The 15132-nt window shown below is 41.5% G+C and overlaps 2 protein-coding genes across 2 annotated transcripts; one reads left to right on the top strand and one right to left on the bottom strand.

The window, feature by feature from the left end:
• LOC141290630 (protein-glutamine gamma-glutamyltransferase K-like) lies at window positions 1–3951 on the bottom strand. The gene is made up of 13 exons (XM_073822738.1): window positions 3504–3951; window positions 3192–3383; window positions 2827–3078; window positions 2583–2701; window positions 2209–2316; window positions 1937–2114; window positions 1709–1847; window positions 1426–1618; window positions 1186–1339; window positions 759–1043; window positions 463–623; window positions 244–380; window positions 1–148 (listed from the first exon to the last, which is right to left on the bottom strand). The coding sequence occupies exons 1-13, from the start codon at window positions 3949–3951 to the stop codon at window positions 1–3; spliced, it is 2514 nt and encodes an 837-aa protein (XP_073678839.1).
• Window positions 3952–9750: 5799 nt separating this feature from the next.
• LOC141290628 (protein-glutamine gamma-glutamyltransferase K-like) lies at window positions 9751–14385 on the top strand. The gene is made up of 13 exons (XM_073822737.1): window positions 9751–10159; window positions 10345–10536; window positions 10654–10905; window positions 11025–11143; window positions 11462–11569; window positions 12098–12275; window positions 12365–12503; window positions 12759–12951; window positions 13040–13193; window positions 13338–13622; window positions 13761–13921; window positions 14005–14141; window positions 14238–14385. Exons 1-13 carry the CDS (start codon window positions 9751–9753, stop codon window positions 14383–14385), a joined length of 2475 nt encoding a protein of 824 aa, XP_073678838.1.
• The last annotated feature ends 747 nt before the right edge of the window (window positions 14386–15132 follow it).

Genomic DNA, 15132 nt, shown 5'->3' with positions numbered 1-15132 from the left:
TTAACAGCGCTGTTTGACAACGATGTTGGCAAATCCATGCACCTGAGTGAGTTGAGGACAGTTGAAAGATGCCAGAAGTTGCTGTGGGCCATTGCACTTGGGAATAAACTTCTCCGTCAGGCACACTGTGGCATTCCCTGCAATGTTACTGTAAAAGAAAGAAAGTTCAAATTAATGTGAGAACAGAATTTAAGTGGAAAAGTTTTTAAATGAGAAATTAAAACAAATATTCCCGTGTCTTACCCATAGTTGACAACTCTGGGATGCTGCAGTCCAAGTCCCGTGAAGCGGAATGCAGCATTTTTCAGGACACAAGGCAGTGGATTCTGGAAAGTGACTTTGACTGGCACTTCTTGACCCACGATGGCATCACATGCAGGCTGACACACAAAAGACAATTTAGCACTAAACAATTTTAACCAACCAAAAGATTAAGCAGTTATACTGTGACTGTAAACTCACAGCGATAACAAGGTCTGGTGTGCGCAGTCTGAAGCTGTACTGGGTGGCCAGAACCTGCTTAGTCTGAGCCACATGTCCAAAGAGGTTGAGCATCAATGAGGCATGATCCACCAGGTGATCTTTATATTCATCATAACTCAGGGTCCAGTCCAGAGGTCTGCCTATAGTGGGAAAAAGTTTCAAATCCTAAATTAATACTCATGCTTTCATTGCTTTTCTGTTTATCCATAAGCTGCATTATACCAACTGTGTGATCTCATCTACTGCAACTCTTACAAAATTTGATCATTTCTCACATTCAGATGGCTTGAGCTCAATGCATGTCTGGTCTCTCTTGAGACAGGTCTTCCTGACTCCGGTGTAGTACGTGGCTGCAGCCTGGCTGTGGAGGGTGATACTTCGAGGTGAGCTGCATTTGTTTTTTAGATTGATGCACAGCACGGCATCCTTGCCCACACATGGTCCGTCTCCTTTCAGGCTGACTTCACAGACAACATCTTCAGCACAGGGCAGTGGGTATGCGCATCTCTTGGAGCCATGACGAAGGGCTGTTTCCAAAGCTGTGCACTTTTCAGTAGAACCTGATAAATAAAAAAGTAAAAGAAAATTATATAAAGAGATGAATTGCAGATGAGACGGCAAGCTTCATAATTTGTAAGAACTGTGGTTAAAAATGTTGAGGGCAGGACTAGATGTTTTAAGAGAAATGCATGTAGTTTTTACCACATGGGTGTTTGTAGAGGTTTGTGATGTCTACACGTTGATCTGAGCCGACAGCCTTGGTGCTGATGCAGTGACCTCCTACATCCTTCTCAACGTGAACAACACCAAATGTTCCATCACATTTCCTCTGCCAGTAAACTTTATCATTGTTCACCTAGAACACAAAGAGACAAACAGGAATCATTAGTGATTATATGTTAATCTCTGTTAATAAGGGTGCTAAATTAAATGAAAACATACTTCGGCAAAAAGGAAGGGCACATCATGCTTCAGGAAGACCTGTCCGTTGCGGATCGCAGAGACAGAGGTGGGGCCGCAGCGGAAGAAGCCCTGGCTGGTCAGTTGAGGAGTGGAATCAACCACCTGCCAACCTCCGAAACCAGAGGGCAGGTCTGAACGACTCATCCAGGCCTCATTCCACACATGGTAGTTCCTACATGGAAGAGAAGAAGAAAGAAATAGAAACACTTCATTGACATTCAGAGGAACTTTTAATGAAATCACAAATGGTAATGACACTTACCAGATTGAATCACGGTTCATGTGGTCAATCAGCTGAAATTTCTCATCCAAGTAGACGTCAGTTGTCAAACAAACATCAGTGTCATGAGCGGAACAGAAGTTTGAGACTGGACGGACAGGAATGCCCAAACACCTCAACACTACAAGAAAGAGAAGAATGCAAGTACATTAGATATATATTCACTAGCTGTAAACTTTTTCTCCTTGTTCAGTCTGTAAAAACTCTTACATGTGTTGGTGACTCCAGCAAAGGCCAAACTCTGTCCATATTTGACAGGTATTCCTCCACATTTGTGGTATTGTTTCAGGATGGCACTGCTGCCGCACCAGGATGTAGGAGCAGTTCCATCACTGTAGCAGTTTGACCAGTTACCCATCAGAACACCAGAGTCTTTTTTGGCAATAACCTAATAAGGGGAGATGACAAAAACTGTCCATGCTGAAGTATCACACTCAGAAGAAAACAAATTGGGTGTGAATAAGAAGAAAATGAAAACTCACCATGTCAGATACAACTCTAGAAATGTTAATGGGGCTTCCCCATCCTGAGCAAGGGGTGCAGCTCTTCTCCAACACATACATACATGCAGGCAGGATTCCCTCCTCACACTAAAGATCAGACAGAGGAGATGTTATATAGTAAAACTTGTTTTGTTGAATTTTATCTCAGATGCCTTATCCAGCACCAACACTGGGTTCCAGCACTTTTAATGCACACCTTGTTGCTTAAGGTGCCTACATACTAGAGAAAGATCTGACACAACCTGTTTTGCGCCATTTTCTTGTGACACCATTCTTTTTAAAATAATTAGATTCAAAGTGTTTCTCATTCATATTGAACATTTGTACTAAATGGGTGAAGGTTTGGCTCTTACTTGACCAAAGTTCCATGATCTGCAGCCAATCTGCTGCTTAGTTCCATAGTAGAGTTTGCCAACGTTATTCAGCACATACTCCACTCTCTCTGCCTCATCATTCAGGTACACACAGTCATCTGATTAAGAGAACATTAGATTTTAAATGGAAACTCTTCATTAAGTTTTAATGGTGCTTTCTTTCCACGTTCTATTTTTTTTATATAAATTCAGGTTTAGGTTTAAGGTGTAATGAAACACGTACCTTTACACCAGGGGTTGAACAGCATGTAAATGTCATTTTCAGGAACACAAGGTAAAGTGAATCTGCCTCCTGGACACTGTGTCACGACACTGAGCTTGTATCGTCCAGCGCAAGCAGTCGGAACAGAGTTCACACACAGTTTGACTCGGTTTTGTCCTTGTTCCACAATCTTTGCCCCCCAGCAGTCTTTCTTGAATTCGTTCACTATTGGAACGATCACATAAGTGCCGTCTCGGATGGATGGGATGTGACCTGTAAAACAAAGAAGAACAAGAGGTTTTAATGACTATAGAAATGCTAGTTCAACTCCTAACGACTTCTCCCAGTGCATGTCCTTTTTTGGCATCCTGACAGTCATAACTAACCTAGTTTAAGCTCCAGGTGAAGCTTGTCACAACTGGGATTGAAAGGTCGGCACAGATCAACCCACATATTGAAACACTGTCCTCTGCGGACGATAAGATGATCATCAGGAAAACAATTGGTGCGATGCTCCAGGCGATTCTGTCCAGTCCTGCATTTGAGAAGGTCGACTTTACACACCCGGAGGACGGCATCTGAGGAAATTTAAAAATCAGAAAACAGGTACCTCAATATCAAAGGGATCATTCAATTAGTTATGTTGAATGAAAACAACATGTTTCATGCATTGCAGGACAAAGATCTATGACTCTTACCATCGGCTCCACAGACTCGCTTGTTTGTGCAATCATCCACGTATCCTTTGACGACGACTTCATTTCTGTCATAATCACGGCATGGATTGACAAAGCCGCAAGGATTAGCATATGGAGTAGTACATGGAATAGAGCATGGATTAGCGTATGGAGTAGCATACGTAGTAGCATATGGAGAACTGCAAGGGTTAATGCATGGGTTTGCGCAAGAGTTTACGTATGGGTTCCCGTAAACATTTGCCCAGGGATTTGCACATGGGTTAGCGCAAGGGTTTGTGCAGGGGTTAGCACATGGGTTTGTGCAAGGGTTAGCACAAGGGCTTGCGCATGGGTTGGTGTAAACCGGTGCGTAGCATCCTCCTCTCCAGCTGTCATCTGCATGCAGTTTAATAGCTGGGAAACGGCCAACAGTGCAGAGACTTTTGCACGGGTTCTGGACAAAAGGCATCCTGTGCAAAAAGGAAAACAGATTGTGAAGGATTAATAAAAAGATATAGCATAATCAGTGTTTGGTCATGCACAAGTTCAGCTTTTTCTCCAAAATATTCCAGCCTTTAAATCTATTCAAATACATGCTCAAGCTACATTTATTAGACATCAAGGTAAGTCCTCTTAAGTTTTTTCTTGTTTTGAAATATTAAAAGTGAATTAAAGCAATGATTGTGTGCAAAATAAAAGCAGATAACAGGCATGAAATAATATCAAAGTTGAATACTTACATGTTTTTAGTCTTTGTCCTTGTTTTTAACTGAATTGAAAATTTCAATTACTTAAGCAAATGAACAGTAAGTCCTGCTTTAACCAGCTAATTTTTCCACTGCAGTGTCAGATGTATATATATACTTAATGTTCAGCTCCACCCAATCCACATCTCGTGTGAGCAAGAAGAAAAGATTTTGGGCGAGTGACATAAGTTAATCTGAATGTTCTCTTTCAGGGTATTAAGTCAGACTAATGCCTTAGTTTAATTGTTGTGGACTGATAGAGATGTAATTGAGAAAATCCAGAGTCAGGAGAAATGCTTATTTATAATGATTATAAAGTGCCAATGCTAAACTACTCATGGCAATGTCACTGCCTTGATTTCCAAATAATGCTTTTGTTTTATGTGTATTGTAAAAGATGAAAAAAGGGTATTTAATTAACCTGAATTTATGTAATTAATTTGTTCTTTGTATATTTTATAACTATCATTTTAGAGAGTGTTTTTCACTAATTGAGGAAATGTCCTGCTAAATTAGTATTCTCTCTGGTATGTTTTGTAGAAATGAAATGAAATTGAGTTGTTATTTTGTATAGAAAAGTTTTGGTCATTCATGACAATGATTATAGAACCAAAGCTAAATTAATTATCTTTTTATTTTTCAATTATATACATTTTATGTAAAAACAGACATGATGTTGGAATATAATCATTTTCATTGCAAAGCATGAACATGCTACCTGAAGTTTTTAAATGTTTCTTTTGCATAAAAGTCAGTGCCTATTTTCTGCACCTCGTTTTACTAGGACACATACAGTACATTGCGTTGCAATTGTCATGCAGTTTCTGAGTTTCAAATATTTCAGAAAATTCATGGCAGCAGAAATGAAATATGACACATTTGGTGAAACTGTGTTGTATGTGGCCTTAATTCAGCTTTACTTCTCTTAAACATCACCATATGCTTTTCAGGTTTGCATATTAAGTGTTAATGCATTGGGTGTGTACTTGTCCTACTTAGTGTAATTAGTAATTATATAATTAATGTATAGACTAGAAACTAACAAGGAGTGGGTGTGGTTCAATGAGTGTCCATGGCAACAAACAAAGGAATAGAATGGCAAAGAAACATGAGGAGAACAAAGCAACAAAGGAAACACAGAACTGCAAAATAATAGTCCATGACCACAGACACAGGAAACAAAGGTAGGGATTGTGACATAGCCCCCCTCTTAAAAAGCAGCTTCCAGATTCTCATAACATGGTTGCAGTGCAGGAATGGTGGAGCCGAGGTGGCTCAGGGAGAGGGATGGAGGGCCAGCCCAATGTGGTGGAAGAGGATCTGGAGACCAAGGTAGAGCTGGTGATCAGGGAGTAGACAGCGGAGCCGGAAAAAGCAAGGGCGGAGCCGATAACCATCACTGCAGAGCCGATGGAGCTAAAGACCTCCACCGCAGAGCAGGTGACCACCACAGTAGATTGGGAAGGACTAAGATCCCCACAGTGGAGCAGACAAAGTTGAAAGGCATCATGACAGGACTAGTTGAGCTGCAACAGAGAGGTCTCTCTGTACCCATAACCGGACAGGCAGAGAGTTCAGGGATGACCTCCATGGTCATAGCAAGGCAGGCAGAGAGTACAGAGATGATCTCCTTGGCCATAAAAAAGGATGGGAAGAGGACCCAGAGATGACCTCCTTCTCAGAGGGACTGTAGTGAATGCTGCCGCCACGGGAGGAGCTGGAGTGGTGTGGCATCCATGTTGGCTGAAGACTCTGGCATTGCGGCCATGACAACTAGGACCACTGGTGCGGCAGCCATGACAGCTGAGCACTCGGCATGGCAGCCGAGACACAGGAGTGGCTGCCATAATGGGACAAGGCTCTGGAAATTAAGCCATGACAGGACGACACACTGGAAAGGCAGCCATAAGAGGACGAGACACAGTAGTGACAGCCATGACAGGACGGGATGAGACTCTGGAATGGCACAACTCCCCCTCCACTTCCTCCACAGTGAAGGAGGATGCAAAAAACTGCAAGAAAAGGACTATATACAGCTTGTACAGCTTGGATCCTCCTGGCAACATCTGACTGAGACTCCTCCAGACCACTCCAGAAAAAAATCCATTAATTTGTTGTAACAAATACTTGGGTTGAGTGGAATCCATGTTTGGTTTATTTAGCATTAGCAGTCTCAGAGTACAAATGGGCAGTGCTCGGAATACCAATACAAGCAGAATTTCCAGAGGCAAGCAGGGCATCGGACAGGGGGTAATAGTGTAACAGAGTAACAGGGGCCCATGGCGACACCCTCCCTACCACACTGAACAGGATTTTGAGGGGGGCCCTCAAGAGTCAGTGCACAGGGCCCAGAATTTCCAGTGACGCCTTTGAAGGCAAGACAATAATCATGGTCATCGCCGGGCAGAGAGTCAAGGCAAGCAGCAAACAAACAGAATTTCAGTTTACAACAAACAATATTCGACAATGATGGGCAGCTAAGAATCAGGAAGTAGTAATCCAAACAGGTTGATACACAGGCAAGATGGAAAACAGACAGAATGCTTAGAATTTGAGCTGGGACAAACAAGACTTTGTGAAGAAACGACAGAAACACAGGGTTTAAACAGTCAGGGGCTAAGGGTCAGGTGATCGAAAATTAGTCCAGGTATGAGGGCTCATGGGAAATGAGTTGACTAGAAGTTTGCAGAACTTTTTGTTAGAACATAACTTTACTGTCTGGAATTTGATGCGCTGCACCACATCCATTGTAGACAGCATCACAGATTATAATGGGTTCTATAGTATTTTGTCATGTCACGTCGCATCGCTTGCATCTGGGGTAGACACGGTCTCAGTTTAACATTTAAGAGCAGCTCTTAGTCTGTTACGGAGGCCAGCAGAAAGTAGAGAATGGCCCACTAGTTTCCATCGACTTGGCCTTACCAAGCACAAGGCGTGCCCTGGCCACTCAGGTATCAAACTCACTCTACATGGAGTATTGTATTCTACTGGGCACTGGCAATGTCTCCTTGCTGACAGAGGCTTGTAAAGTTGCTGGTTGGGTGACACGTAATATGTTCGCTAGATTCCATAGCCTTTTTGTTGAGTCTGTATCCTCCTTATCCTCACTGCAAATGGGCAGAAGCACCGAGAGGCCCCATCTCATTGTCTGCTTGCAGCGTCATAGTACGTGTTTATTTTGCTTCAGAGAGTTCCCTTTTGGGCAAACCCTGTTAAGTTCCTCCATCATCTTCAGCAGCCAGACATGGCAGAGTGTCCAACGACATGCCTTCATTCACTGTTTTCTTGAAAACTGGTTGTAGGCTGGGTGCCCATTTGTGGTGACCCTGAGAGGATCCCCAATTTGTCTATTCTCCGCGGTATAGTTTATAATCATGTGTTTTCACTTAGCAGAGTCCGTTCTGTGGTCTCTGAAAAGGCATAGCTGGCCTAACTGGGTCAGAGCCACCCCAGAGACTTCCATATGCAGTAAGGCTCTATGGGGTTAGTCCATGTGTATAAATTCCACTTAGAATCTCCCTATGGAGGATGTGGCTTCCGCAGAGTTCTTTTTTCAGTGGAAAGGGCTTGCATTCCCAGTGTTCTCCAAGTCACACTGGGTGGGTTGTGCAGGAACAGTGGTGATTGACCTTCTCTGCGTAAGCCCTGTCCCATCTGCTAAAAGGGCGATCAGGAGGCTTATGCAGGGCACTGGAAGGAGCAGCATCAGTGGCGCTTTGGTAGGGATTCTCAACATCAAACCCTTGTACATACAGACAGATATTTTTCCTGTGAACAACTCAAATCAGGCTGGAGGACATCTGATTTTATTTATCCTGTTGCCAAACCAACAGGTGCCGATATAACCCTAACTGTAAAGCAATGTTGGCCAATTATCAGCCTGAAAAAAGTATAAATTCCGACATCACAAGCCAAAATCTCTGGTTCCACCGGCTACACGTCAATACTGCAATGAAGTTTAGTTTCAGTGATCTGATACTGTGTTTGCATGTGGACAAACAGTCAAACCGCATTAAAAAAAGCTATGGTTTTGAAAATACCAGTGTTTGTCTGGACAGGGTCTTTATGTATGTTGTTGCTTGAGTTCTCTGCCTTGTCTTTGGTTCTACTGGATTTGTCTGTTTTTCTAATAAACTTTTATGTTTTTAGATCCCACTGCGCAAAGATGTGAAAGACACGTCCAAACAACGTCTTTTGTACGTCGTTTTTGAATATTGACGTAATATAGACGTCCGTCAGACATCTAATGTTTAGTGGGATCCTTGCCTCACATTGTCCTTGTCTGTGCATGGCACTATTGAGTATTAATGTTCATGTATCCATCACAAGCTGGTGTACAAATCTATTTTCTGTTGGAAAAAGTGTGGTGAGTTATAACAAATACAAAAACTAGTACTGTACAAATCACATCCCTCAATGTAGTTGGCTTAAATTACAGATCTGCATGATGAAAGTATCTGTTCACAGAACTAAATCTATCATCATTTTATTACGCAGGAACCAGTTCACAACAATATAGCCACTCAACAAATATTTTACATGAGGTGACTTAAAAATGAATGCATGAATGCATGCAAGATATGAAACTATACATAAATTATATAATTACTAATGACACTAAGTACAACTAGTACACACCCAGTGTATTAACACTTGCTATGCAAACCTGAAATGCATATGGTGGTGATGACTCGTATGTTCAAGAAGCTGAAGCTGCTCTACTGCCCGAATTAATGCCATATCTGACCAAATGTGTCATATTTATTTTTTACTTTTGCTATGAATTTTAAATATTTAAAAGTCAGAAACTGCATGAAAATGGCAAAGCAATGTATTGTATGTGTCCTAGTAAAACGATGTTCACTCGTTAAAAATAGGCTTTGACTAATACAAATGACAATTAAATTAAATTTAATTTCCACAAAACATGTCAGAGAGACTATTAAGAAGGACATTTCTTCAATCAGTGAAACACTCTCTAGAAAGATAGTGACACAAAATACATAGAAATAATGAATAACATGAATTCTGGTTAATTAAATATATATTTTTTCATCTTTTACAATATATGTCAAATAAATGCATTGTCTGGGAATCACAGCAGTGACCTTGCCATAAGGAGTTGGCATTGATATTTTATCATCATTATAAATAAGCATTTACTCTGGAATTTCTCAATCTCTATCAGTCTACAACAATTAAACTAAGATATTAATTTGACTTAATTCCATGAAACAGAACATTCAAATTAACATGTCACTCACCCAGAATCTTTGTCTCTTTCTCACAGGAGATGCGTTTGGGGTGGAGATGAACATGAAGGGTATATATATATATCTAGGACTGCAGTGGAAAGATGAGCTGGTTAACACAGACTTACTGTTCACTTGCTTCAGCAAGTCAAGTTCTCACTTCAGTTTCAGACTAAAAACATGTAAGTAATCAACTTTGATATTACTTTATGCCTGTTATCTGGTTTTATTTCGCAGATATTCAATCTTCTTCTCTTTTTGCAGAGGATGCCTTGTGTCAACAACCCATACAAAAGCCTCTGCACTGTCGGACGTTTCCCAGGTATTAATCTGCAGGGAGAGAACAGCTGGAGAGGTGCATGCTATGCACCGGTTTACAACAACCCATGTGCAAACCTTTGTGCTAACCCCTGCACAAACCCATGTGCAAATCCCTGGGCAAATGTTTACGGGAACCCATACGTAAACCCTTGCGCCAACCCATGCAGTAACCCTTGCACTACTCCATATGCTACTGTGTGTGATACTCCATATGCTACTGCATACGCTAGTCCATACTCTATTCCATGTGCTACTCCATACGCTAATCCTTGCGGCTTTGTTACTCCATGCCGCGATTATGATAGACATGAATACGTGGATGATTGCACAAGCAAGCAAGCCTGTGGAGTCGATGGTAAGAATCATAGATATTTGTCCTGCATTGCATAATGGAAAACATGTTATTTTCACTCATAACTCAATCAGTGATCTGTTTAATAAGTTACCTGATTTCTAGTCAGACGTCATGCCATCAGTCTGAAGGTCTGGCTATGCAAGACAACCTGATTTCTTATGCCGTTTTTTATTTTATTTTCTCAGATACCGTCCTCCGGGTGTGTAAAGTCGATCTTCTCAAATGCAGGACTGGACAGAATCGCCTGGAGCATCGTACCAATTGTTTTCCTGATGATCGTCTCATTGTCCGCAGAGGACAGTGTTTCAATATGTGGGTTGATCTGTGCCGACCTTTCAATCCCAGTTGTGACAAGCTTCACCTGGAGCTTAAACTAGGTTAGTTATGACAGACAGAATGCCAAAAAAAGGACATGTACAGGAAGAACACGTAAGGAGCTAAACCAGCATTTCTACCATCACTGAAACCTCTTGTTCTTCCTCTGTGTTTTACAGGTCACATCCCATCCATCCGGGACGGCACTTATGTGATCGTTCCAATAGTGAACGAATTCAAGAAAGACTGCTGGGGGGCAAAAATTGTGGAACATGGACAAAACCGAGTCAAACTGTGTGTGAACTCTGTTCCGACTGCTTGCGCTGGACGATACAAGCTCAGTGTCGTGACACAGTGTCCAGGAGGAAGATTCACTTTACCTTGTGTTCCTGAAAATGACATTTACATGCTGTTCAACCCCTGGTGTAAAGGTACATGTTTCATTACACTTTAAACCTGAATATATGAAAATGAAATAGAATGTGGAAAGAAAGCACCATTAAAACTTGATAAGGCTTCTCTATTTAAAGTTCAATGTTTTCTTTATCAGATGACTGTGTGTACCTGAATGATGAGGCAGAGAGAGCTGAGTATGTGCTGAATAACATGGGCAGACTGTACTATGGAACTAAGCAGCAGATTGGCTGCAGATCATGGAACTTTGGTCTAGTAAGAACCAAACTTTCACTCATATATTACACACAAGTTAACGGTATGACAGAGATGCTATAAATCCACTGATTTTAATGAGAATGGTGTGCCACAAGAAAATGGCACAAAATAGGTTGTATCAGATATTTCTCTAGTTTGTAGGAAAACTAAGTAACAAGGGTGTGCATTAAAAGTGCTGGAACCCAGTTGGATGAGGCATCTGAGATATTATTCCATGGGACAAGCTTTACTGTCTATGTAACATTTTCATGCACAAGATAGCATGACAGTTTTTTCACAGCCTCTAATATCCTTTCTCCACTGTCTGATTCTTAGTGTGAGGAGGGAATCCTGCCTGCGTGTATGTATGTGTTGGAGAAAAGCTGTACCCCTTGCTCAGGATGGGGAAGCCCCGTTAACATTTCCAGAGTGCTGTCTGACATGGTAAGTCTTCATTTTCTTCTTATCAACACCCTGATTTCATGTTGGAAAGCTTTCAAAATGGTCCGATTTGTTATTGTCTTTGTGGTACTTCTGCATGAACCTTGCTGTATTCAAAATAAAAAAAGGGAAAAAAGAAAGGACATAACGTGTTGTTAAGTATGGTGACCCATACTTAGAATTTATGCTCTGCATTTAACCCATCCAAGTACACATACACACATTAGTGAACACACACACACACACACACACACACACACACCATGAACACACACCCGCTCCGCAGCCATATTGCGGCGGTGACCGGGGAGCAATTGGGGTTTCGGTGAGGATCTCACCTCAGTCATGGTATTAAGGGTGTAAGAGAAAGCTGGTTATTCATTTCCCCCACCTACAATCCTTGCTGAACCTGAGACTCGAACCCGCAACCTTCAGGTTACAAGTCTGGCTCTCTAACCATTAGGTCACAACTGCTCCTAAAAATAGTTAAAATTGTAAAAGAAAATTGATTTTGTCACCTCTTCTTATCAGGTAATTGCCAAAAAAGACTCTGGTGTTCTGATGGGTAACTGGTCAAACTGCTATGGAGATGGAGTTGCTCCTACATCCTGGTGCGGCAGCAGTGCCATCCTGAAACAATACCACAAATGTGGAGGAGTACCTGTCAAATATGGGCAGAGCTTGGCCTTTGCTGGAGTCACCAACACTTGTAAGAGTTCCTACAGACTGGATAAGGAGAAAAGTTTAGAGAAAGTGATTATAGATCTAATGGACACATTCTTCTTCCCTTTCTTTTAGTGTTGAGGTGTTTGGGCATTCCTGTCCGTCCAGTCTCAAACTTCTGCTCTGCTCATGACACTGATGTTAGTTTGACAAGTGACGTCTACTTGGATGAGAAATTTCAGCTGATCGATCACATGAACCGTGATTCAATCTGGTAAGTGTTGTTACCATTTGTGAAGTCATAATGAGTTCCTCTGTAACCCCCCTGGATCCTACTCGGCCTCACTTCGAGCAGGTCTTGAACGGGTGCTAACGAGGCTAAAGACTGCAGCCTCTAGCGTCAGTAGCTAGTGCACCTCTTGAGATCAGGGGAGTGAGGTTTACCTGCACAGTACCTACCGCTGGTCTCAGTTACACCTCTGTATGTCCATGAAGTGTTTCCATGCCTTTCTTCTTCTCTCCCATGTAGGAACTACCATGTGTGGAATGAGGCCTGGATGAATCGTTCAGACCTGCCATCTGGTTTCGGAGGTTGGCAGGTGATTGATTCCACTCCTCAACTGACCAGCCAGGGCTTCTTCCGCTGTGGCCCCACCTCTGTCTCTGCGATCCGCAATGGGCAGACCTTCCTGAAGCACGATGTGCCCTTCCTTTTTGCCGAAGTATGTTGTTTCCTTTAATTTAGTATTCTGTCATAAATAGATTAATATATAATGACTAATGATTTCTGTTTGTGTTGTTGTGCTCTAGGTGAACAATGATAAAGTTTACTGGCAGAGGAAATGTGATGGAACATTTGGTGTTGTTCACGTTGAGAAGAATGTAGGAGGTCAGTGCATCAGCACCAAGGCTGTCGGCTCAGATCAACGTGTAGACATCACAAACCTCTACAAACACCCATGTGGTAAAAACTACATGCATTTCACTTAAAACATCTATTCCAGCCCTCAACACTTTGAACCATGGTTCTTTTATGAATTATGGAGTTTGGCGTCTCACCTTTGAATCATCACTTTGTATATTTTTCTTTTACTTTTTTATTTATCAGGTTCTTCTGAGAAGTGCACAGCTTTGGAAACAGCCCTTCGTCATGGCTCCAAGAGATGCGCATACCCACTGCCCTGTGCTGAAGATGTTGTCTGTGAAGTCAGCCTTAAAGGAGACGGACCATGTGTGGGCAAGGATGCCGTGCTTTGCATCAATCTAAAAAACAAATGCAGCTCACCTCGTAGCGTCAACCTCCACAGCCAGGCTGCAGCCACGTACTACACCGGAGTCAGGAAGACCTGCCTCAAGAGAGACCAGACATGCATTGAGCTCAAGCCCTCTGAATGTGAGAAATGATAATGTTTTGTAAGAGCTGCAGTAGATAAGTTACAGACAGTTAGTATAATGCAGTTTATGGGTAAAGAGAGACTAGCAATGAAAGCATGAGAGTTCATTCAGTATTTGTCACTTTTCCCCACTATAGGCAGACCTCTGGACTGGACCCTGAGTTATGATGAATATAAAGATCACCTGGTGGATCATGCCTCATTGATGCTCAACCTCTTTGGACAGGTGGCTCAGACTAAGCAGGTTTTGGCCACCCAGTACAGCTTCAGACTGCGCACACCAGACCTTGTTATCGCTGTGAGTTTACAGTCACAGTTTAATTGATTAATCTTTTGGTTGGTAAAAAATTGTTTAGTGCTAAATTGTCTTTTCTATGCCAGCCTGCATGTGATGCCACCGTGGATCAAGAAGTGCCAGTCAAAATCACTTTCCAGAATCCACTGCCTCGTGTCCTGAAGAACACTGTGTTCCGCTTTACGGGACTTGGACTGCAGCATGCCAGAGTTGTCAGATATGGGTAAGACACTAGAATATTTGTATTCATTTTTCATTTACCAACCAACACCTTGTCTACTTAAATTCTCAGATTAATTTTCCTTACTTTCCTTTGCAGTGACATTGCAGGGAATGCCACAGTGTGCCTGACGGAGAAGTTTATTCCCAAGTGTCATGGCCCGCAGAGACTTCTGGCATCGTTCGACTGTCCTCAACTCTCTCAGGTGCATGGATTTGCCAACATTGTCGTCAAACAGCGCTGTTAAACAAACTGAACAACCAAACTAGAGGAAAGGTTCATTGGAAAGAAAATGCTATAGAGTAAATGTAGCAGTGAAATTTTGTGTGTGTGTTTCACATGATTAACTTGAAAAAATGAATTAGAAATGTTGCTTAACTTCACCTACATGACACAAATGTTACATATATTATTAGAGTTTGTTTGTGTTAATTAAAGAACTGTGAACTTATTCACAATATTCTGAGAAAAGATTGCACTAAGAGGAAGAATTACACCTGACATTTTTTCATCTTGTCATAAGAAAACTGATTAAATCTGAATAAAAATATTTAAAGACTTAAATATTGGTTGTTGTGTTATATTGCATACTTTCCTTATTTAGCTGTGTTGTTTTTATGTGCTGCTTTAGCATTTAGAAATAAATAAGAATTATTTAATCACTTTGTATGTGATTCTGTTAGCAATTGTGGGTAACTAAAAAAATAAAAACTCTTCAGGATATCTAGACCAACCAAAATATACTAAAATTCAAAAGGGTGTGGTTGCTGTGCCTACTTTTTGCAATAAAAATAACATTCAAAAGACAATTAAGGTATATAAACACCTATCTCTCTGTCATTTACAACAGGTGTAATAACTGTAGGCAGTGGATAGGACTATAAGTGTGCGCAAGTAAAATTACACATACTTAAACATCCATTATTGAGTGAATGATGAGAGTATCTGTTCACAGAACTGAATCTATCAACATTTGATTACACCGGAACCAGTT

This window comes from Garra rufa, chromosome 18, assembly GCF_049309525.1.
Source record: "Garra rufa chromosome 18, GarRuf1.0, whole genome shotgun sequence".
In the NCBI taxonomy this organism is placed as follows: Eukaryota; Metazoa; Chordata; class Actinopteri; order Cypriniformes; family Cyprinidae; genus Garra; species Garra rufa.
This window is presented reverse-complemented; position numbering and strand designations above follow the sequence as displayed.

Excerpts from the sequence above, each read along its gene's own strand:
- LOC141290630 (XM_073822738.1), bottom strand. The coding sequence starts at position 3,951 with ATGCCTTTTGTCCAGAACCCGTGCAAAAGTCTCTGCACTGTTGGCCGT. Across the intron at positions 3,384-3,503 it reads GCGAGTCTGTGGAGCCGATG|ATGCCGTCCTCCGGGTGTGT; the intron begins GTAAGAGTCATA and ends AAATTTCCTCAG. Across the intron at positions 149-243 it reads CCCAGAGTTGTCAACTATGG|TAACATTGCAGGGAATGCCA; the intron begins GTAAGACACGGG and ends TTTCTTTTACAG.
- LOC141290628 (XM_073822737.1), top strand. The coding sequence starts at position 9,751 with ATGCCTTGTGTCAACAACCCATACAAAAGCCTCTGCACTGTCGGACGT. Across the intron at positions 13,922-14,004 it reads CACCAGACCTTGTTATCGCT|CCTGCATGTGATGCCACCGT; the intron begins GTGAGTTTACAG and ends TTTCTATGCCAG. Across the intron at positions 14,142-14,237 it reads GCCAGAGTTGTCAGATATGG|TGACATTGCAGGGAATGCCA; the intron begins GTAAGACACTAG and ends TTTCCTTTGCAG.